Genomic DNA, 24,324 nt, shown 5'->3' on the forward strand with positions numbered 1-24,324 from the left:
TATCATCCTCTCAGGAGAGGAGGAGGAAATGCAGCTTTGTTGGAGGAAGAAGGAGCCTCACACAGAGGCATCAAGCTCCACTGTGACCCTCACATAATCTTGCCACAGTCCCTAAGGCCCTCTACACTTCAGTTTCCCATTAGAATGTGGTGATATAATTACCTCAGGCTGTTCTTGAAGGAGACTGAGAGGGTTCCTGTTAAAATGCTCACAAAGTTATCAGAGCTCCTTGGGAGAGAAATAGGAAACTGTAAGCATCTCCAGTCTTGTTTCTCCCCTTGCAGCTCACTGGTCAGGACAAAGTGGTTTTGCAGTGAACCAGGGCTACAGGATGCATTATGAAAACCTACCTGTCTGTCCAGAGGGATGAGGGCCCCAGGGAGAACTGGGCTTATTATTTACCTCATCTGCTTGCTGGTTTCTATAGCACATGTCACATTCAAAGCCCAGCAAGCACACTGATAGGGAAGTTGGTTAGGAGTGTTTATGATGGCGGCAAAGGTAGGACTAAAGGGAGTGTGTTTTGAAGCAGCAGCTCTCAACTATGGGATGATGACACACTGGTGTGCTGCAACCAAGGGTGAAGCATGTCACATCCAACTTGTTCCTTACTAGTAATAAAGAACCAAATTTTGCAAAGGATTCACTTATTTCCTACACAACTGTAGATTATACTTCTTGCTTACACACCTTCTGATGGGTGGAGTTAATTTGAGAATTGCCTGCAACTCAGACTCTCTATAACTTGGCTCCTAAGAGACTTGTGTCAGTATTTCCATTAATATTGCAGTCCTCCTGGGAGGTATAGGCTGTCTGGCTTCAATGTCATCTTTTCCATTATGAGACATGTGATCTGGGAAAAGCTATAGAGCCTTCTGGTGTTTCAGTTTCTTCGGCTGTCAAATGGGGGTAGAGGTAGTACCCACCTTGTCAAGTTAATTCAAGTAAAATGCTTTTTAGGACTCTCCACATACCAAACAGTAGGTGTTAGCCATGGTATTGTTAATGGTTATGGAGATAATTGTTGTAGTGTGGTTTGTTATTTGCTTTGTTTCCCTTAAAATCATTTAGGTTTCCATGATACCTGCTTATATCCATGGGAATGTTTTGTGCGTGAGAATACCAACTGTGCATGTCACTGCCAAGGCAGGGAGCAAGGTGGGGGTAGATAGACCCTGTTCTAGAGACTGTGTCTTTGTGCTCCATCCTCCAAAGTCAAGGACCAAATAAGAACAAACCGAATAACCAAATAAGAAGATGTTCTATTCAGCCTGAAGCCAAGGGGTAGTGAGCTAAGCTGTGGTGAGTCCTCACAGCTCACTCACTTTCTGCAGGTATTTGCTTTCCTCTCTAATCTCCTTCTTTTCCCTTTGCAGGCAGCTGAGCTAGGGATGGTGTCAGCCTATTACACGTACATCTTCACTAACCTGGTAAGACGTTGCACAACTCACTTCCTTGGCATGGAGAATGTCCTTAATTAGGGTCAATGGGGTGTGACAGAAAGGAGCCAAGAAGATGGGGATAGCAAAAATAATGAGCCACTGGGCTTCTCTTCCCAACAATTCTTAGCCTTGGGAGAAAGAGAATTTGTGGAGTCTAATCCTCCATTCAAATGATGCCAGCCCTCCAGCACTGTTTCCTCTGTCGGGGCAGCTCCTGGCACACAGCCTCTGCTCTGTTAGATCCTCGTGCCGACTCAGAAGCAGGGCAGCTGGGGCACAAACAGTGAGCAGGCCCTGTGCTGTTAGAGTGGGGTACACCTCAGAGACAGTGTCTGCCAAATCCCCTTATTTTGCAGATGAGAAAAGAGGCCTGTAGAAATGCTATTGTGTCAAATTGGACACTAGCTTTGCCACTTCACCTATCAAGTACTGAACCTTGGTTTCCCAGTCTCTAAAATAGAGTAAGAATAGCTGCATCATGCAGGTGCTGCAATTTTGAAATGATGTAATTTAATTTATGTGGACACATTCTGACATTGTAAATCAGTAGGAAATGTGAAAGGTTGTTATAGATACACTCATTTAGAGAGTAGAAAGGACATTAGAGAACAAGTTTTTAGAAGCATTTTATAACTTTGTATTTTGAAATAAAGTAAAAGATCCACAGGAAGTCACAAAGAAAATAGAAAGGTACCATGTACCCTTCACCCAGTTTCCCCCCGTGGTTACATCTTACATAATTAAAATAATATCAAAACCAGGATATCAAAATAGCACATCTCTCAAAATGTGTATATTTCTCTTACTCCCACTGCATTCCAAACACAAAACCATTTCATTGCCACAAAGATCTCCCTTGCACTGCTATTTTGTATTCTAACCTACCACCTTAATTCCCACCATTCCTAACTTCCAGCAACTACTAATCTGTTCTCTAGTTCTATAATTTTTAACTTCAAGGGTGTTGTATTAAGGCAATCATACAGTTAACCTCTTGGAATTAACTTTTTTCACTCCTGACTTAAGGCCCTTGAGATCATCCAATTGTCACATGAATCAATAGTTGTTCCTTATTAATGCTGAGTTGTGCTTTTTGGTGTGGAGGTACCACAGTTTGCTTAACTATCCATCTATTGAGAGACATTTCAGTTGTTTCCTGTTTCTGGCTATTACAAATAGAACCATTATAAGCAATCAGTCAGAGAAGTTTATTTTATTTTATAAATGCATGAGATAATTGAAATATCTTAAGTGGCTGCTTTATCCAGACATACTTTTGATGTAACAGGTCAGGTATTAGGGACTAAAATGGGAATAAGAAACTAAGTTTGCCTTGGAAAAACTCAAAGTACCTATTGTGCAAAGTGGTAAATACTAATAGAGGTGTATACAAAATGCCCTACACCCTAAAGAAGGGGCCACTTGCTCAACCTGGAGCAGGAAAGGAATGCTTTCCAGAAGGGAGAGGAGGAAGAAAAGGAGGAGGAGAAGGTGGAGAAGGAGAAGAAAAAGAAGATGATGAGGACTTTAAACCACACTCTGAAACATGGGTAGGGCTTTTCTAGATAAACAAAGAAGGGAAAAACATGCTGGGATGAGGTGATCTGAAAGTACATGGCATGTCTAGAAAACAGTGAGTCACTTCAAACTGCTCTAGGAATGGTCCTGACAATTAATTATTATTACTGAATCTATCCATGAAACAACCTATTTAGAAGATTTAAGGAAGATATAAGTACGTTAGTGAGGAGAATCCATCCTCACAGATTTGACTCTCAAATCTTAACAAGAAAAAGATTACCTAAAAGTTAAGATTTTCTTAGTCAATGTAGGTGATAGGATAACCTAGGAGACTTTTTAATGTCCCTCTTTGGATGCAGGGACCAGGTCTCCTGAAATGCTCTCTGAGGTTAAGGAGATGGCTGCCAGAAAAGACCCACCAAGATTCTGTGATCCTTGTTCCAACTGTAGGTTTCTATGAACAGCCCCTTCTTGGGGCTGCTGTGGAATTGTTAACGGTGAAGCATTCCACAGGCCTTTGCTGTCAGAGTTGAAAGCCCCTTGAAGAGTCAAGGGAGCCTCTTTGTTGGCATAGGGATTACCTTTTTAAAAAATATATTTTATTGATTATGCTACTACAGTTGTCTCATTCCCCCCCTTCATTCCCCTCCACCCTGCACACCCCCTCCCACCCATGTTCCCCCTTTAGTTCGTGTCCATGTGTCATATTTATAAGTTCTTTAGATTCTACATTTCCCATACTATTTTTACTTCTCCCCTATTTTCTTCTTATCATTTATGCTACTTATTCTCTTTAACTTTTCCCCCTCTCTCCTCCTCCCACTCCCCTGTTGCTAACCCTATATATGATCTCCATTTCTGTGGTTCTGTTCCTGTTCTAGTTGTTTGCTTAGTTTGTTTTTGTTTTAGGTGTGGTTGTTAATAATTGTGAGTTTGCTGTCATTTCATTATACATGTTTTTTATCTTCTTTTTCCTAGTTAAGTCCCTTTAACATTTCATATTATAAGGGCTTAGTGATGATGAACTCCTTTAACTTGACCTTATCTAAGAAGTACTTTATATACCCTTCCATTCTAAATGAAAGCTTTGCAGGATAGAGCAATCTTGGATGTAGGTCCTTGCCTTTCATGACTTGGAATTCTTCTTTCCAGCCCCTTCTTGCCTGTAAGGTCTCTTTTGAGAAATCAGCTGACAGTCTGATGGGAACTCCTTTGTAGGTAACTGTCTCCCTATCTCTTGTTGCTTCTAGGATTCTCTCCTTCATTTTAATCTTGGCTAATGTAATTATGATGTGCCTTGGTGTATTCCTCCTTGGGTAAAACTTCTTTGGGACTCTGAGCTTCCTGGACTTCCTGGAAGTCTATTTCCTTTGCCAGTTTAGGAAAGTTCTCCTTTATTATTTGTTCAAATACATGTTCAATCTGTTGCTTTTCCTCTTCTCCTTCTGGTACCCCTATAATTCAGATGTTGGGACGTTTCAAGATGTCCTGGAGGTCCCTAAGCCTCTCCTCAGTTTTTGAATTCTTGTTTCTTCACTCTTTCCTGATTGGATGTTTCTTTCTTCCTTCTGGTCCACTCCATTGATTTGAGTCCCAGTTTCCTTCCCATCACTATTGGTTGCCTGTACATTTTCCTTTATTTCACTTAGTGTAGCCTTCATTTTTTCATCTAACTTGCGACCAAAATCAACCAATTCTGTGAGCATCCTGATTACCAGTGCTTTGAACTGTGCATCTGATAGGTTGGCTATTTCTTTGTCGCTTAGTTGCATTTTTTCTGTACCTTTAATCTGTTCTTTCATTTGGGCCATTTTTTTTTGTCTTGACACACCTGTTAAATAGCGAGAGGCAGAGCCTTAGGTGTTCACCAGGGCAGGGCAAGCCAGTCACTGGGTTGTGACACTGTTATGTGAGGCAGGGGTCTAAGAGGGAACAATGTTGCTTGCTCCACTCTGCCAGATTTCAGTTACTTCTATCACTTCCCACAAGCAAAATGGGCCCTTGTGGTGCTGATTCCCCGGTGGGTGGGTTTGTGTACATTCTATGCCCCTGTGGATCTGTCCAACGAACTATCTTGTGAGGCTGGGAGTTTCTCCTGGCACCTCAACCACTACAGGGGTTTTCAATCCGTGTTTTGAGGCTTTATTTCCCCGCACTGGGACCCTGGGTTGCTCGGTCTGTCTCTCTCCCCATTTTCCCCTGCGCACAAATGTGGGACCGCCCAGTCTGCCAGCCGCCTTGTGTACTGTGCCCCTCTACAATCTGCCACCTCACTGGGTCTGCCTGCTGCCGCCTTGTGTGCCTGGGGTCCACCAGCCACCACTTTGCTGGGAGCCCTCTCTGCCCTGCTGCCCAACTCTGCTCCTCCTACCTGTCTAGATGAATGTGTCTACTTTAACTCCTTGGTTGTCAGACTTCCATACAGTTCAATTTTTTGTCAGTACTGGTTGGTTTTTGTTTCTAAATTGTTGTCCTTATTTTGGTTGTGCAAGGAGGCACATTGTGTCTACCTACGCCTCCATCTTGGCCATAAGTCCCGGGATTACCTCTTCAGCATGCTTGCTAGAAACTCATTAGCCTTCTGCCTAGTTCTTCACCACTACAAAACTGCCTGCTATATTGTTGAGATTTTTTTCATTGAAATCTATGTGAAGTCTTCACATAGAGAAGACCACACAAATCATATGCACACAGCTTAATGATCATCTTCCAAGTGAGCAGCACACAGATTCAGCACCCCAGAAGTCCTCCACATGCCCCACTAATTACCACCCCTCAAAATGTAAACCACAAGGCACTTCTTTGCATATGTATATATATTTCTATCTAACGCTGCTGCTGTAATTCAGAGCATTACCACATGAAAGGGAGAAAAGATTAGACTATTCCCAGAGCAATACAAAAGCATTTACTTAAAGTAAGGAGGCCTTAGGGGGAGCGTTGGCAGGTTGGCAGAAGAGTAAAGAGATATTAAAGGATGGTTGTGTTCCATTTTGGGAGCCTGGGAAGGAGAGAGGAGAGGGGAAGTGCAGCCAGGGGCTGCTGCCTTGTCCAGTCTGCCAGGCGTGCTCCTGTAAAATGTAGCCCCAGTAGCAGAAGAACAAGAAGCTGGGAAGCAGAGATTCTTGGGGGGACTTATCAGATGGAAGGAAGCCAGTCATTGAAATATGAGTTCCCAGCACAGGAACTAGAATAAGATGCAATTGCTTGGCTTGAAGATTTTCAAGAAGGCAGAATCACCCACACTGTATACTGCCACTTCCTCTTCTCAGAAATGATAATGATGATTGTGATGATTTTTTCTGGTGGAAAAAAGCCTGTCAAGTCAGGAGACCTGAGTCAAGTCCCTGTTCTTCCTTACCCTCACTGTGTGACTCTGGGAGAGGCACATTGACTATCTGAGCTCTACTTTTCTCAATTGAAAAGGGAATAATAATAAAATTTTATGGGGTTATTGTGAGTATAAGTAAGAACGCATTACAAATTGCAAAGTACTATATGTTTCTAAGGCATTGTCTTTTTTTACACAACACTATGATTTCTTCAGTTTTCTAAGAGCTTTCCTTATTTCTGTGTGGCATAGACTAGATGAACTCTGGGAGTATGCCTCAGGCAGTGAGTTCTTTGCACCCGGAAGTAACAAGAGTCACAATGTCTGTAATTGTGCAAAGGGAAATTAGGAAAGTAACTGCAGGAATGACAACAGCTGAATATTAGTCAAGAGAACAGAAGCAGTGCCATTGCAAAAATCAGTTCATTAGAGAGGAATCCAGGAGCCTGTCAGTGCTTTGGCTTTTTGGAAGGGACAAACCTTTACGAGGAGTAAAGAAACTATTTTGAAGTCCATTCTTTCTGCTCAGTTGAAGTTGGAGTCTTGGGCCAGAGAGGGACAGGCTTCAAAAAGAGGGTAACAAATTATCTTCTGTACTTCTGCAGCCCTTTCCCCGCAAACACAGATGTTGCCTGGACTTTATTTCTTATATATTCCTTCCATGAATTTTTCAGGGACCCCCATCATGTCCCATCTTCCTAAATTCTGCCCCAAGATGCAGCAGGTACACATATTAGCTTTTTCAGAGCCACCACAGTGAGCCAAAAAGGCACAGGCCTTTGCATTAGGTAGATACAACTTCACATTCTAGTTTGACTAGCTACCCTCTGTAGGACCCTTGGCAATTCACTTAACCTCTCTGAGCCTCAGCCACCTCATCCAGAAGCAGACACTAATAGCACCTGCCTCATGAGATACTCTCCATACAGCAGCTGGCTTACACTATGAGTGTAGTATCCTTAAATAATATTTCATAATACCTTTAAAAGGTGTTCTTAAAATAACCTCTTTCCTTTATTTAACTCCTATCGTGAACCAGCATCTGTGTGGATAGTATCTCTTGGAGCAGGTATTATTAGTATCTGCTTATAGATGAGGTCACTGAAGCTCTAAAATGGGAATAAAACAATGCCTTCTGCCAGAACTGTTGTGAGGTTTAAATGAGAAAAATAACTGAGGAAGACTCATTGCAGAGCCTTGCCAGTAAAGGCATTCAGTCAGTATCAGCTATTATTATTACCTGGTTACTCAGCAACAGTATTGCTTCTTTCTTTTGGCCATTGTGAACAGTGCTTCAGTGAACACAAGTGTACAAACACCTGTTTGAGCCCCTGCTTTCAATCCGTTTGGACATATACCCAGAAGTGGAATTGCTGGGTCACAGGGTGATTCTACGTTTAATTTTTGAGGAATGGCCACAATGGTTTCCCTCTATACCATTTTATTCCCACTAGTAATTTATGAGGCTTTGAGTTTCTCCACATCCTCACCAATACTTGTTTTTGTTTTTTTTTGGTTTTTTGTGATAATAGTGATCTTAATGGTTATTAAGTATTCAGATGTGTTTCTTATTTCTATTTGGACTTTGCAAATTGAAAAAAAAACCAAGTGGCTAAAATTGAAATTCCTGGTTAAGAAACTTTATAATAAAAGAAAAAAGTGATGTGTAAAAACCCAGTCCTTCAGTCAGTCAGGCTTGGTGAGAACCCTAGAGCAGAAGCTTACTAGCTGTATGCCCCTGAAGCTCCTGAGGGTCTCAGTTTCCTCATATGTAAAATGTGAATAATAATATCCATCTCTAAAATGTTGACAAAATTAAAATTAGGTATTGATAGCACTTTGTGTCTGGTAAGTAATGTCAACTATTATAACTGATAAACCCCCAAATCTCATGGCTTCATAGAATAGAAGTATATTTCTGACTTAATTGAACTCCCAAAAGAGAATATCTGATCAGTGGGCAGCCTTCCGTAAGGTTATTCAGGGGCCCAGGCTTCTTCTGACTTACAAATGAGTCCTCTGAGAAGCCAGGAATGGGGAAAAACACAGGGGATCAGACACAGGAGGGTTTTATGGGCTGGGCTTGTTAGTGGTACATAGTATTTCTCCTTGCAATTCCATTGGCTAGAACTCAGACAGATGCCTTGCCACTACCTGTAAGGGAGATTGGGAAATGTCATCCACTGTCTTCCTGGGGAGGAGAGGAAGTGGATGTGGTGATCACTAGTAATATCTGCCACATTGTTAAATATTCATCATCCTCATGCATCTCTTTCATGTATGCTGGAAAAGCAATTAACATCCTAAGCCCTGATCTGTTTAGAGGATAACTGATCCTACGTGTGGAGATTAGCAGTTCCTTATACAGGTGTCAGCCCGCTTATGACTAAAGGGGTCTGATCCTGAGGGCTTTGTCCAAGTGTGCTTCTGGTCTGGCATTTCCAGGTGGGCGTGCACAGAACAGTTATGGATTTCCTACACTTGTTCTGTTCTTTCACCTGGAAGGAGCCTCTGTCCTCCAGTCAGCCTCCAGGTTGGTTGCTCTCCATCTTCTTTGGGCAGAATGAGTATAAGTGGCCAATTTTTGTCCTTTGGTGCTTGTTATTGTCAAGCAAATGGAACCAATGTTTATTTTTCTAAGGATTTATCACAGAGATTAGCCATAAGTAGTTGAACTTGCTAAAACTGTTACAGGAAGGGGCCTGGGAGCAGAGGGAGAGGGGTTCCTGAGGAGATGAGTGTGCTTACCACCCCACTCTCCCACTCCTTCCTTTGGGATCCCTGCTTATCTTTCAAGCCTCACTGTAATGTCACTTCAGGGAAGTGTCCCCTGGCACCCCATGAGGTTGAGTGCATGGTTACATTCTCTCACGGAGCCCTGTGTTCTGTTTTGCACATTCATATCAAATGGGAATTCCTTCTTTATCTGACTGTTCTGCCAGACTTTGAGCTTCACAAAGGTCCATCTGTCTTGTTTGTCACTGTCACCCAGTGGCTACTGGCACATAGCAAGTGTTCAATAAGTATATGTTGAGTGGCTGAATGGAGCAGTTCATAACATTATAGGAGGTTGGTCAGGTGAGAGAGCTCACCTCCTTGCACCCAACAGGAATTCAGCTCATCCCCAGTAAGTCCATAAGCACAAAGTCTGTATGCAGCTCAGCCAGGAGGACCACTCAGAAACTACTCAGTCTGGAACACCCTTCTTCCATTCTGGGATGGACAGATTTAGAAGTAAAGGCATCAGGACCATGAAGCGTAGTTTAGTTCAGCATTCAAGAGACAGGGTTTCAAAGGGTTCTGATGAGTAAGGGCAATGTCAAAACCTGAGCCCCAGGGTTAGCACCAAGAATGACCACTGAAGCCAGAAGAAGCAGCAGAATCCAAGGACACTCTGACTAATTGTGCTGAGTGGCCTATCTGCCTCCTGGGGCTGCTTACTCCACTGGTCACAAGGTGCTCAGGTTGGCCTTGGTCAAGTGGCTTCTTCAGGCCAGTAGCTGGTACCTGACTCATAAAGCCAGAACCCAAAGGTCTTTGAAATAAACCCTCTCCTTCAGATTCTAAAGGTCATTATTAATTAATCTCCTCCTGTCCACTGCTCTCATGGCTTGGCACATGAGACTGGGTGAGCCTCCAGACTGTGTTGATATGGAGGATAGAAACATGGTTTGATGGAGGCAACCAGGCCTCAGGTTAGAGAAGACTTGCATTTGAATCTGGGCTCTGCTATATATTAGATGTATATGTGGCACATCACTTAGTCTATCAGAGTCTCAGTTTTCCCTTTGGTAAAGTGGGAATAATAATCCTTACAGAGTCATTTTGTGAAGAACATGGAAAGTTTCTAATCCTCAGTGGGCTGCTAGTAAACATTATTTCTCTTCCATCTCTTCTTGCCCACTTCCATGTTGAGTATATCCCCCCTTAGACTTCAGTTTTCTCATTTACTGCCTGCCTCTAGCCTTCTAAAACTCCAAAGCTTTCAGGAACATATCAAAATTGGCTTCTCACCTTGTTGGAACAACAGTTCCCAGGGTGCTTGAGCCTCTTCCATATCTTGTAGTCTTACTGAAAGTATACCACACACATACCCATCCCTACACATGCATACATCTTTACACACACATACTACGACACTCACAGAGCTAGCCAACAGCCACAATCCATCAGTTGGACAATTTTCTAGTGCCAAAGTAGTTGATTCTAAAGTGTAGTGTATTGTAAAATTATTAAGACTATCTGCATGTTTCATCTTTATTGAGCCTTTTAGGAGAACCACCCAGCATAATGCAGTATACTTTGGTGGATAAATAAATATGGTTTTAGTGCAGCCAGGGGAGAACAACAGAGTGAATACTCCCTATGTGTCTGTCTGAGCTTATAAGGTATCACCCTCATGAAATGTAAACCCTGAGAGGTGGCAGATATGGCAATGAAATGTTTTCTGGGCATACATGGATACATCTTAAAGAGAAGCTATTACTCCAAAATTGTGATCTGAACCTCCTGTATCTGTTCTGTGAACTTGGCCATTGGAAGAGGGGTATATTCAGAAGGAGTAATGGCAGGGAGAATTGGACGGATATTCAGGAGGCATTGACCAAAGAATTAGTCTTTGTGTTTGCAGTTGGCTGACAGCTGGAAGCTCCTTTCCCAACTTACAGGATTATACAATGATTAGTCAGACACGATTAAGTGACTTACCTGTGGAAAATGCTAAAATCAAAACATAAACAAAAACAAACTAAGCAAACTAGAACAGGAACAGAATCACAGAAACAGAGATCACATAGAGAGTTATCAACAGTGTGGGAGAGGGTGAAGAGAGAGAGTGAGGAAAAAGGTACAGGGAATAAGAAGCATAATAGTTATGTACAAAATAGACAGGGGGAGGTTAAGAATAGTATAGGAAATGGAGAAGCCAAAGAACTTATATGTATGACCCATGGACATGAACTAAGTGGGGTGATGCGAGTGGGAGAGGGGTGCAGGGAAGAGGGGGAAAATGGGACAAGTGTAACAGCATAATCAATAAAATATATTTAAATAAAAAAAACAAAATCAACCAGACTTCTTCAGCTAACATTTATTAAATGCCTACTGTGTTCTGGGAATACTTACAGCATTATGTTGTGGCTTAAAGAGCTCTCAGTCTGTAAATGGGAGGTGCAGAATCCCAGAGGAGGTAATATTTAGTGCTTTGTGGGGAGCTTGGAGAAAGGTTTACAGGTATGACTTCCAAATGAGAATGGGTGAGTGACATGTAGGTACAGGCAAGTTGTGGACCTGAGAAAGAGCACAGTACCTGCTGTGTCTGGAGCAGGGAGTGTGGTAAAGAGAGGGGAGCCAGACCACCAAAAGAAAGTTCTGGGTTGATGAAACCCACTGCCCTGAAAAGTTGCTGGACATTTTCAGCACTGGAGTTGACACTGGCAGGCCCAAGGTCTAGTGTTGGCTGTCCCGGTAACTGATTATGTGTAACCTTGGACAAGTCCTTCCTCCTCTGAGGAAAAACTAGAGGCTCTCTGTAGACCTTTTAACTGGAACTCAGTTGACTTCATGGATTGGATGACTATAATAAATGAATCCAATTTGTGCCAAGATGATACTGGCTGAAGATAGCACTGAATTTTGAGGAATCTTTTAGAGCATCTAACTAAGTGTTGTCATTCAACAGTTGAGGACAAATAACTGAAGCAGGAAAGTAACTTGCCTAAACTCCCACAGTGAATCAGGAGTGGAGGGAGGAGGGGTCCTGGCCCATGGACCACACGGTCACTAGGAAAGCATCAGCTGGAAACTGCTATGCTGCCCATCTGGGATGCAACAATGAATGAAGTCTGACCTCTGAGGAGGTCACATTAGAGGGGGAGACAGTGGGAACATCAAAGAAGTTGCCTTCATCCTAGTCTGGTGGGCTCATAGAAAGCTTCCTGATGGAGGTCCACCCAGTGGACCTCAGAGGGTCAGTTGGAGACAGTCAAGCAGAGAAGGGAGTGGGTGGGATATTCTAAATGGAGGATACACATAGTTTGATGCCTTAGACAACCTTTGCTTTCTAGCCAAAGACTTAACCAAGGAAGCTGGTAATGTGGGAAATTGTAGTTGGTGAGGAAGGTATTTTAGTTGGGGAGAACCTTTCAGAGCCTTCACATTACTCCATACAGGCAGCCAACTGCCAACTTCCCTGTTCTATGTTAGGCAGGTAAAGACAGAAGATGTGAGTCCCAAGTGAGCCTAAGTCAACACCCTGACATGGTGATAGCTTATCATAAATGCCCAGGACACTCCAGACTCATCTGGATAGCTGTCAACAATTGTCTCCTTCAAGTGATGGACACCACAGGCCTAAGAGGGAATCTGAGCTGGGGCTTCCCTAGGGGAGAGTAGGGGAATTTGGCCAGGGCTGTATACAGGGTGGCTCTGATGTGCTCATGGTGCCAGTCATGAACCAGTATTTGACAAGCGAACTCCATTCTGCCAGCCCAGGACTCTGCCCTGCCCCTTAATGTGCAGCAGGCTTGGCCTGGACTGATGAACTGGCTGCTCCTTTGCTAAAGTCCTGTTGGTAGGGCCTTCCAACCCTGGGACCTGAAGAAGAAGCAGCTCCTTGCTGGAGAAAGAGTGTTGCAGGGGTCTGTTGTGGGGGCAGAGGACATCATAGGCATAGGTATAGATCCCACACTAAGGTGCCAGGTGATGTAGATTAACTGCAGCAGGAACTGCAGCCAACCCTGGGCTCATTTCTAATACTCTGGCAGGTAAAGACAGAAGATGTGAGTCCCAAGTGGGCCTAAGTCAACACCCTGACTTCTAATTTCTAATACTCTGTCTGCCTGTCTTATTGTCAGTGTTTACAGATGGCCACTCCTTTCTCAGAGCTTCTGAAATTCCTCACCCCTTACTCTGATAGTACTTGGTACTACAGGGCTCATTTTCATGAAGCCACTGTCCATCTGGGCTGACAGATGTGTGGCTGCTTATCAAGACATGCTGGGCAAGGATGAGGAAAGGCCTCAGAGATGGGACCTTCCCCTTGGGAAGCCCAAGTGACCAGCAGAATCATCCCAAGCTACACAAACAGCTTTTCCAAGAACTACCATTTTGAGATCTTCCATGTGGGCTTCTTATCTGCCTTCTGCCCACAGCAAGAGTTATTCTGGGCTAGGACTGATTAGTCTGTATATCTGGGTGGGGAGGAAGGGGAAATGAGGCATTGCTGTCAGCTAACCTGTAGGAAGAAACAAGCCCCAGCCTCAGGGTTGCATGGTCCATGAAAAGTGAAATGACCCATTTAGGCATTTTTCCCTCCCAGGGTTTGGGCTGGGAAGGTGAAGCCCAGCTCTGGGGCCTCACAATGAAGTGAGATCTGGTTAGTAAAGGTGAGGTAGGAGGTTCTAAATACACTTGATTTCTAGCTGTGTGAGGCAGAGGGTGTGAGAACAGAATGAATATTGCCAGGAAAATCAATAGAAACTGAGGATGCATGCAATAGGGGGTGCTGAGACCCTGGTGGAGGTGAAGGAATTCTATTTCACTTTGTAAGGATCAGCTATCTATCAGGCAACCCCTTTGCTGATGTTTGACAAGTGACATGACATGAACATAGCTCCTACAGCCTCCCACAACTAGGCTTCAGATATTTGTGCATCTTACATTTAATAGTAATTGAAACTCATTTTTTATATCCACCCTCACTCACACACACACACACACACACACACACTTCTCACATCTATGCCTGTGTGTGTTGCTGAGTGGATGCACCTGACTCTGCATATGAAATACATCAAACTGAAATAAGATCTGGACTCTGGGGCTTACTCTGGTTCAATGTTACTGGAAACATGCCCTTTGACTGCTCAGGCCTTCTGTCTAATAATAGAGCTTTGGGAGAAAGGTAGACCTGCATTGATGTCTGTCACAAATTTGTTAAAGATTCACAAGTCCCATTAATTCAATGAGAGGTGCCTTGGCCTCCCCTTGTGCTCAGTCACCCAGCAATCCTCAGTAATCCACAATCAAGAAAGTCTAATTATAAAAATTCCCCAGTTTTACAAGCTGGTCATATAATAATAGTTGGTCTCTGGTTCTGAGTGTTAGTAATGTTCCACACACCATGCTAAGTACTTTCTGTTTGAGATCTTTAATCCCCCGAATATCACCACAGGGCAGGTGCTCTGTTTCTTCAGAGGGAATGTAAGGACCACAGAAATTTGAGAACCATGTTTAAGACTATTAAATGACCTCCCAGCTCACACCTTATCCTTATGAAATTGATTTTATTTGCTTCTCTTTGCTGTATTAGTTTTTTTATTGCTGTGCAACAAATCACCATGAAGTTAACAGTTTGAAATAGCACCAGTTGTTATACCACAGTTCTGCAGGCCAGAGTCTAACACGGCTTGGCTGGACTGTCTGCTCAGGCTGAGATCCTGGTGTCTCCGGGGCTCTCCTCTGGAGCTCATGGGCCTCTTCTGAGCCCCTATTGTTAGCCAAATTTGCCCCCTTGCAATTGTAAGATTAAAATATCTGTTTTCTGCCTAGCTCTCAGCTAGGGATGGGTGTCCGCCTATAGAAAAGCCACTCTCAGGTCCCCCTGCTCGTGACCCACCCTTCCCCTCTATCTGACCTGGTCCCTGCCCAGGATCCTCTTCCCCTCTATTTCACTTGGTCCCTGCCCAGGATCCTCCTTCCCCTCTATCTCACCTGGTCCCCGCCCAGGACCCCCCTTCCCCTCTATCTGACCTGGTCCATGCCTGTGACCCCTCTGTGATACCTCCATCTCATCAACAGAGACCCTTCCTCTAGTTGAGCCCTCCTCACATTTTGGAGCTCTCTGACCTCCACTTCTGCAACCAGCCAGAGAAAATTGCTTTTTAAAGGCTCATGTCCTAGGTCAGGAGTCAAGGCCATATAGGGTGATATAACCTAATCACAGAAGTAAAACCCGCCATAGTCACAGTCCTGGGGATTATGTGGGCTGGTGGGAGGGAAGGGACCTTGGGGATCATCTTAGAATTCTGCCTACCATGTGGGTGTGCCAACCATGTATATTAGTTTGTTTCTTTTACTCCCCTACCCCAATTTCTTGGTGAAAAGATAGACAAAAAGAGACCTACCCAGAGAACCAGGAAAAAGACACTGGAGATCCCAAGGGCAGGCAGTTGTCCATGCCCTAACAAGGTAGATTTCAGCCCCAGCTCTTCTCTCTGTTGACCCCCAGGAGGCCCTGGGCAGGATGTACCCCTCCACCCCTGATGGTGGTGCATAAACAAGCCCCTGAGAGAAGACTGAGAGTCAGAGCCAAGGGGGAAACTGAGGCTACTTGGGACTACTAAAGCCACTACAGAGACCCCTGGCCTGAGGAATTTGGAACATGCTGGCAAGTGTTTGGTATTGGATATTTGAAAAGTACAGAGAAATAGAATCAAAGACATAATGTCAAATCATATTATTATTATTATTTGATCACACTGTAAATGCTATTTTATTAGAAGCACCATCAAGAGTAGCAAGTGCTGTTATTATTAAACAATCCAGAATCTCTGTTCCCAGCATCAAGCTCCATTCAGTGTCAAAGGCATTACTAGCTCAATTCATTACCATATTAGGTGCCCCCAGCCTATATCTGTGGTGCCAATAGCTCACACGCACATCCCAGTGGTCAGCATGACACCTACCTATCCACTGAAGCCGCTAGCCATAATCCACACTCTGGATGCCTCTCCTGTGAGTTTCAAAGCTATATTTTAATCTTGGCCAGGAGTGAAGATCTTTGTAACACATTCCTGATCATCTCTCTCTCTTACTTCCCATTATGCTCAGGTTAAAGTCCTAAGCAGCCTCTTATGAATTTAACTCCGGGATTTACCCTGTACTATTCATACCACTCCAGACTAACTGAGTAATTTGCAAGTCCTTCAACTTGTCCCATGCCCTCGCTCCTCTGGGCCCTGCACATTTCATTATTTTGTTGTCTGAGTCTTCTCTACCTCTTCCTCTGGCTAACTGAGTCATCCTCATCTTTTAGACCTTAGCTTGCAGTCAGCTGTCAGCTTAGGAAAATAAGCAGAAATTCTGGTGGAAAGGGCCATCTTTGTCTATCTCCCTAGCCATTGTACTTATCACTGTTTGCAACTTGCCTCCTGCTTGCCTCTAAGAATAAGCACCTTGCGAGCAGGGGCAGGGCTTTGCTCATTATGTTTCTGAGGCCTAACATGATGTGTACCCCAGAAGAAATGCTGGTGGGTTTTGTGGGACAGATGAGGCAAAATGGTCAAAATCTGAAAAAATCTCTTTTGTGTACATTTCCCTCCTTCTGTGGGAAGCATTTGCGAGCCCAGTGTCCTGGATCCTGATCCTGCTCTAGTCAGGTACCTCCTGAGTGACCCTGAGCATGTCATGGGAGCCCACCCCTGTGGTCCTGATGCAGAGATGGGGGCAGGCCAAGGGCAAACTGCTGACTTGTTGCGCGTGGGTCACCGGCCAGCAGTGACCACGGAACGCTGTGGATGGCTCGATGAAAAACACACAAGAAAAAACAACATGCACAGAGACAAACTAGTTTCTGTGGGGAAGTAGGGACGAAATGGCCACCCCCCCTAGTGGGGATAGTGCCGATTTACTGTCCATACCTGCTTTTATTGGGCTCATTTTGCATAATAATTCAGGTAAAGTACAGTACTCATTAGGGGAAGTAAGGAACCATAGAAAACAAGGAACTCCGCCAGTCTATTGAGTCAGGGTCAAAGAGCTGTAAGACTGAGGAACAAAATAACTTCCTCCTAAGACCCTTCTCATTCAACTGAAAGCATTCTAAACAAAGAAGGTTTCACAGTAATTTACATGTTCTTTCTTAGGCCTGATCACCCTGGGGAATCCGCACTTCTCAGCACAGAGCTGCACCACCCTGTCATTGTTTCAGGCTTAGGTGGAGCAAGGGAACTAAGGCAACCGAGAGACAAGGAGGTTTTCTGCCAGACGCTGAGAACTCAGGCTATGTCAAAGCCGAGGAGCGAGGGTCCATCACCCCCTTTTGCTGCAGCCCCCCAAGTCCTTCTTTTGGGGGGCCTCCCAAAGTGATCGTGCCTGTCTTAGGTCATTCCCCCCTTGGGGAATCTTACCCGTCTTTGGCTAACCGACCAAGCTTTTTGGGGTTTAGCCATGAATAAAGCAGCAGAAGCAGCATTCCTGCCAGGGAGATAAGCTTTTGTCTCCTTGCTGGCTTACAGTTCCAAGGGCGTTCCCTTAGCCTTAGCCTAGGCGGGGGTTTCAGCTTCTGATACCAGTCAGGGCGGTTCCCAACACTGACTGACAACATTACTCATCGTGCCCAGCAGCCTGGTGCTCCTCTGGTGAGAAACTATGCAGCCGGACCTGATGGGTAGAAAGGAGGCCTGATCAGTGGATGCTGAGTTCAGGGGAACACAGACATGAGGACTCGCAGATAAAGGAAGAGACTTGCAGAGAAGCAGTCATGCTTTCCAGCCTAAGAGAGATCACAAAGTGTCCACTGTTTCTCATGTCAATTTGACGCAAAGATTTCAGTCTCACAGTTAGTAACTACCTAGTCAGTCCCAAAGGCACAGAATGGTCTTATAAGTGCAAGATGAAGATCGTCACAGCTGCTGGGGTGGAGGCGGGATGATTCTGCCTTCCTTTCCCTGGAAGCAAATGACGGAAGTCTTTGTAAGATGGTCCCACCCTAGTGGGCATTAGCAAGTGAACATTGATTTATTTCATGAATGTGCATGGAACACTCGCTGAGAACAGGTGTGGGATAAGGTGCAGGGAGCAGAGCAATGAACAAGACAGAACATGGTCTCCTTTTAGAGTCCTGTTTTTGGATTCACATTGGGATAGAAAAACACAAAAGGGCAGAGATCCTGTGAGGAATGGATATGAATGTTTGTTCATGGTTATTCCCCATGAATAGGAGATAAGTAGGAAGAAGAATCTAGAGGAGCTTGGGGCCAGGAGGTTTAAGACCAAATCTTCCATTAAACAGAATTCACCAATTGGAATAAATTAGCTTCCCAGCTGCCACTTCCTTCAAAGATCTATTACACAGAAAGCAGTCATGTAGCCCGCAGGGAGCATAGCTCTAATACAAATAAATAGAGAGAGGCACATGGAGGAAGGGAGAGGATGGAAGGGTTTCCAAGAGATGCTGGATGTCTACAGCATCTCTTGGGATGTCCCACAAGATGTTGGGTGTCTCCAGCACTTTCACAAGAAAGGATAAGAGGACACTTGTGAGACAAGGGTCTGGGCACTGGCCTCCACCATGCCATTGGTCCCAAGGAAAAGTGAGTGGGTATACCCATGAAGAAGAGTCTTGGAAAGTTGAGAGGATCAGGACGTCCATGTGGTGAGATGAGGGACAGCATGACAGGTGCCATCTTCCTAACTGTATTCTGTCAATACCATTGGCTTTTTCCTATATGCTGTGCACCAGGGTAGATGCTGGTAACATAAGTGCATTTGCCTTCAGTAGCACCCAGTCTTTGGAAGACAGCTTTGAGCAAACTCAAATGATGAAAAGCTTTAAGTCTTGATAAGTATTACTGTGAGGCACAGCAGCAGCCCAGTTGAGACAGCAGTCAGTTCTGCCTGGCTTGGGTGATGGAAGAGGTCAAGGTAAAGAATGAGCAAAGGGATAGACAAGAATAATAGGATGGAAAGGCATGTCTGGTTTTTAACTAAGGAGTTTGCTTTTTTCCTGTGTGTAGTAAGGAGCATTGGGAGGTAGGTAGAGTTTCATAGTCATATGTATAGTGCAAAAAAAATCCCTTCAGCAATAGCATGGAATAGGGACTTGGAGATATGCCAGACTGGAGGATGGAAACCAAATAGTTCATAGTCCAGGAACAAATGGGTGAAGAGCTTAATTGAAGTAGAGGCTATAGGGATGGAGAGTAGGGAACAGTCTCAAGAGATGTTAAGAAAGTAAAATGTTCTCTAGCAACAGTGAACAAGTGCATGCATGCATATATGAGATGATGTGGTATGAGAAGGGATGAAGTGAAGGGTGAGTTCCAATTCTATCTTGATTGACAGGTGGATAATGGTCACATTCACAGATAGGTGACCAAGGGAGGGGATCAGATTGGGGTGGAAAAATTAGGAGTTCTAGTTTGGGAGTGATATGGTCTTATGGATATCTTTTATCATTCCAGCTTCATAGTGGCTTGAGACATTGGAATCTTTTGGTGTTCTCGGTATTCCTGGGGTGAGAACATTAAGAGTATTTAGCCATTAACAAGCTCGGGGAAGGGTGCATGCATTTGGTTTATATTGTGTTTCCTGGTGATCTCACCCAATGCTGAGCACATAGTAGGCAAGAATGTAATAATAAGCACTGATCTTATATGTCAGGTACCCAAATTTTAATCCCACAGCTATCTTTTGGGAAAGATACTTAACTCCAAATGGGTATGTAACACCTGTCCTATGTACCCAAATGTGCTTGTGAGGACCAAAAGCACTACATGACTGTGCCTTGTAAGTAGTGTTATTTTTTAAAAGATTTTATTTATTTATTTTTAAAGAGGGGAGAGGGAGGGAGAAAGAGAGGGAGAGCAACATCAATGTATGGTTGCCTCTTTGCACCCCTACTGGAGACCTGGCCCAGAACCTGGGCCTGTGCCCTGACTGGGAATTGAACCAGCAACCCTTTGGTTCACAGACCAGCACTCAACCTACTGAGCCATGCCAGCCAGGGTGGTAGTTAGTGTTGTTATACTCAATAATGAATTGAAGTTTAATAAATGACTTGTGGTTGTAGTGATATAAGGCTGCTGTGCCCCAATCCTGGGCAGTCAGGGCCTGGGGCTAAGAATAGAGCAAAGGGAACCAAAGCCTGAGTCTTGGGTGAAATTAGCCGAGAAGCAAGAGACTGTTTGAAACACTGCTGCTGAGAGTAAGACCCAGTCTGCAGTGAAGGGTCTGCAAGAAAAGACAGACAGAGTGGTCCAGGCAGCATATTCTGGAGAGATTCCAGAGGCCACAGAGGCATTGGAATGACACATTTTACAGGTGCCTGGGCTCCTAGCGGGAAAGGAGTGGTTAAGGTTTGGGGGCCAGTTCGGACTAAGGGCTTTCTTTACACAGGATTGGAGAGGCCCCTTTTGTGGCAAAATGTGGCAAGCTTCAGGAAGGCTCCCACACTACACTCTCTGCACTGCCTGTCAGCAATGACCAGAAGTGCATGCAAAGTGAATTTCTTGAGCTATTTTATTGTTACTACTAATGATACTGATAACTCAAGAAGTTTCTATCATTCTTCTAGTTTTCATAACTCTTTTAGGTCTCACAGCAACATGTAAAGTCTTATTTCCCTTATTTTATAATAAGAAAATTTGTCTAATTAAAAGAGAGAAAAATAAAGAGATTTTAAAAACATTTTTTTAAACAGCAATTGGTTTTTGGAAATATGGGGTTTCAGTGAGGAAAATCTAGAACAAAATATGAATTGAAAATACATTATTTAAAATGTTATAAATCCATACCCACTTTTTCCAGCAGAATTATTATCCCAATTATTTAATTAAAACTAAAGAACCAACTTTTTGTTTCATTGATTTTTCTCTAGGCACTGGGGATACAGCAGTGAGTGAGACAGTCCACAGGCCAGCTAGCCAGGAAGCATTTGTGGCTCAAATGATGGTGAAAGTAGAGAGATTTTACTAGGGATGGCTAAGGCTCCTGAACAGCAGAAGTTGGCCAAGTTCATGAAACTGCATTTGACTGCCTACTTCTCCATGCATGTTAACAACACTTCAATTGTGCTGCATTTATTTCTAATTCTTCCCCACCTGCTGCATCTCAGTGTTTCTTAGATTCCTTCTCTGGGTTTATGCTGAACAGACGTGGTGCAGAGCAAACCTCAGCGCTCCCATGTTCTCAAGATCATTGTTTAGTTGCTCAGCCTAGAGCCCACACCAAGCCCAGCCCCCTTGTAATTAAAATCCTTTTCATGCAGAGACTTAGTTGATGTTTGGTAATCCCTTTACTCACTTAGACCACCAGTGTTCATTTTCTAGCTGCAAATCTTCACACCAGTCTTAAAGTCAAATTGTGCATTCTGAATTCAACTTTAAGTCAATTCTGCCAGTCACTCTCCACCACAGGCACAATTAGCTTGTGGCACCCTGAGCACTGGGGCTGCAGAGTGTGGAGTCAGTGCAAGAACACAAAACACTTGTTGTGATGCACCTGGGACTGGAGTGGAAATTGGACCCCTTTGTTTGCTGTGTGTGGCCTTGGGAAGCCCTTTCACACCTGGGTCTTGGTTCCTTCAGCTGTGAATTGGCCACATGACTCCTATGCCACAGGGTGGCTGCAGGATGTTTGGAATTGTGTGTGTGAAGTGTTCAGTTCTGCCAGGCACATAGTGGGTTGTCAATCTATTATATAGCACTTATTATTATTATAATTATTGCTTCATTGTAATTTACTATGGTTGGAAGATCTGGAACTTCAACTCAAACCTTCTGTCAAGGCACACCTAGCAAGTAACGTTGGACAGTGACTTATTTAGGAAAACTTTTCTCTTTTGACAAGTAGCTAAGAACCCAGTGATAAGAAAACAGGCTGTCAGAATTTTTTTCCAAATACAATAATGCAGCTTTCAGATGGCACTCCAGGGGCTGATACAAGTTCTACTCATGTCCCTACATCTTCTGTAGGAGTGAGACTGTGTGATTAGTTACCAGAGTTGGGCATAGAGAGGACTCCTGGGCATGGAAGCATCTTCAATCAGCAGTCCTCAACAAACATTTACCAAACGGCTCCCAGGTATCAGGCACTGTGCCAGGCGCAGTGTGGGATTCCAATACAAGGCAGACATATCTCTGCTTTCCAGGAACATACAGGCCTTTGGAGAGAAAGATCACATGCATGAACATGTAATGGGCACACAGGGCTGTCACAAAGCCACTTGTGCTTGTAATGACTTAGCCTTGGTCTCTGCTCTGCCACTCAACCTCTCAGAGGCCATCTGCTTAGTTCTTCACCCTCTCTTCTCTGGTGTTGCCACAATGGAAGCCATTCCATCAGGAGTGGGGACACTCAGGATTTCCCTTCCAGCACTTTCATAGCAAGAGAATCAAGGTTGCTGTGGGAACATGCTTTGCCCCAGAGCTCCCAGCTCCTTCTGTCATTTCGGGTGAGGTCACATCATCCAGGCAGCATGGTGGGGACACACAGGGTAACTAAGTGAGCTAAGAGTGTGTACTGAGGTAGAGCTTGCACTGGGCAGTGATCCCCTCCAGTTCTGAAATTTGCTAACTTTATGAAAAATCTCTCTCAGCAAAATGCCTCCATCATTTGAATTTGTATTTATAATGCATATTTATAATGCATGTCTCACTATGTTTGGAGCAGTAGGTCCCAAAGCATGTTCTACAGAGCACTATGGAGAGACAGTCATGTGTCTGGGGGGAGAGTGTCCCACTGTTGATGTGTTTGGAAAGTTCTGTGTCGCACAGAGTTAGACAGGCTGCCCTACCTCAGCACCCCTGTAAAGCTTTCATATGCAGGTGTGTGTTATGAATCTTAAAAAGGCAGATGTCACGTGCAATATTTTCTAACTTTATTTGAACATGAAACTTAATTATTATGAAATTTCTATTAACATCTTTTGGAAAAGCTACTGTCCTGAGGAACAGTAGCTTTTCTTTGGGAAATACTGGCTTAGAAGACTTTTATTGTTCAGAAACTGGCAATGCTCGGCAGTTTCCCATGTTTGTTTAGAAACCAGCCTTCAGCTTCCTCTGGAGAGTCTAAGTTTGGACATGAAGAATCATTTACTAAACGTGAGGATGCTTAGGGAAATTATGATAACAAAACATACCACTCCTTTATTGTTCTTTTACATTGTCAGGAGTTATTATAAATACAGGATCCAGCAGAAGTAAGGCTTGCTTGAGTGTGGTTGGTAGGGTAGGTGAATGTCTCACATGAGATGTGTCCAATTTGAACATTTCATCTAAAATATCACATGGTGTGCTTGAGTGTGATATTGTTGTTACAGAATTACATGGTTATGATTTTATAATAAAAGATTCTATAATAAAAAAGGGAGTCATTATTTGTGCCAGACCCTGTAGAATGAATCATCAAGGAAGATTTTGGATCTTTTAATTTTAAAGGGGGCTTTGAAAATAGAATATAATTGACGGATAAGAAGGTAGGAATTAAAAGGCAAGAAGACAGACTGGCTGACCTCTGGAAGGGCTGCCTCTAAGTGTCTGCAATTAATATCCATTCTTACTGTGCCTGGGACACACATTTAAAGGAAACACTTTCCTCAGATTTCTAAGACAAGTGGAACTAATGACACAGAGGGCCAAGGCTCTCCCGGTCATATTTCTGTAACTATCATGTGTTGAGCACCTCCCATAGGCCAGATAAGATGCTAAGCCTTGTGTGTGCATCTTACACATTCCTTAAAACTGCGTCTCAGGTTGCTACCCTCACTATTCCCACTAAAGCCTAGAGAGGTTAAGGCCTTCTTCAAGGTCTCATGCTCAGTATCGTGTGCAACCTCTATTTGAACATCAAAGCCCTTATCCACTATGTGCCCCCCAGCTGCTGCTGTGAGTCTGCAGACATCCAAGACATCAGAGCATAATTGAAAGACCGCCTTCTACCAAGCTGTACGTGTGGGGAAAGGACAGAGGAATGTGGTGGGCTGCCCACAGTGACAGGAAGGCAAGGGAGAGGGGACATCCTCCAGCTCCCCCCATACTGGCTAAAGCCAGTGAGGCCCCTTGGTTGCCAGAAAGCAGGTTGGCTTGTGCATCCATTTTCGTTAGCCATCTGCTTCCTCATGCCTATTGATAACACACAGCACATGGGCAGTTGCCCTGTGAGAGAGACAGGATACATATCAGCTTATGAATCAGACGTTCTCTGGTATGTTCTTGTTTTCCCAGTAGGGATGTGGCAGGATCCAAAATAGAAATCATCATCCGACTTCACAGTGTCAGGGGTTGGTGTCTTCAAAGGAAACTTCATAAC

The 24,324-nt window shown here is 44.0% G+C and overlaps 1 protein-coding gene across 1 annotated transcript in view; it reads left to right on the plus strand.

Moving 5' to 3' along the window:
* GRIK4 (glutamate ionotropic receptor kainate type subunit 4) overlaps window positions 1-24,324 on the plus strand; it is a 508,786-nt gene that overhangs the window by 375,009 nt on the left and 109,453 nt on the right. Inside the window, exon 8 of the mRNA XM_045860306.1 lies at window positions 1,377-1,430. Within this exon, the coding sequence (XP_045716262.1) occupies window positions 1,377-1,430 (54 nt within the window). The remainder of the gene's footprint in view (window positions 1-1,376; window positions 1,431-24,324) is intronic.

The sequence above is a fragment of the Phyllostomus hastatus genome, unplaced genomic scaffold, assembly GCF_019186645.2.
Source record: "Phyllostomus hastatus isolate PE091 unplaced genomic scaffold, TTU_PhHast_1.1 phas_scaffold_193, whole genome shotgun sequence".
Taxonomy (NCBI): domain Eukaryota; kingdom Metazoa; phylum Chordata; class Mammalia; order Chiroptera; family Phyllostomidae; genus Phyllostomus; species Phyllostomus hastatus.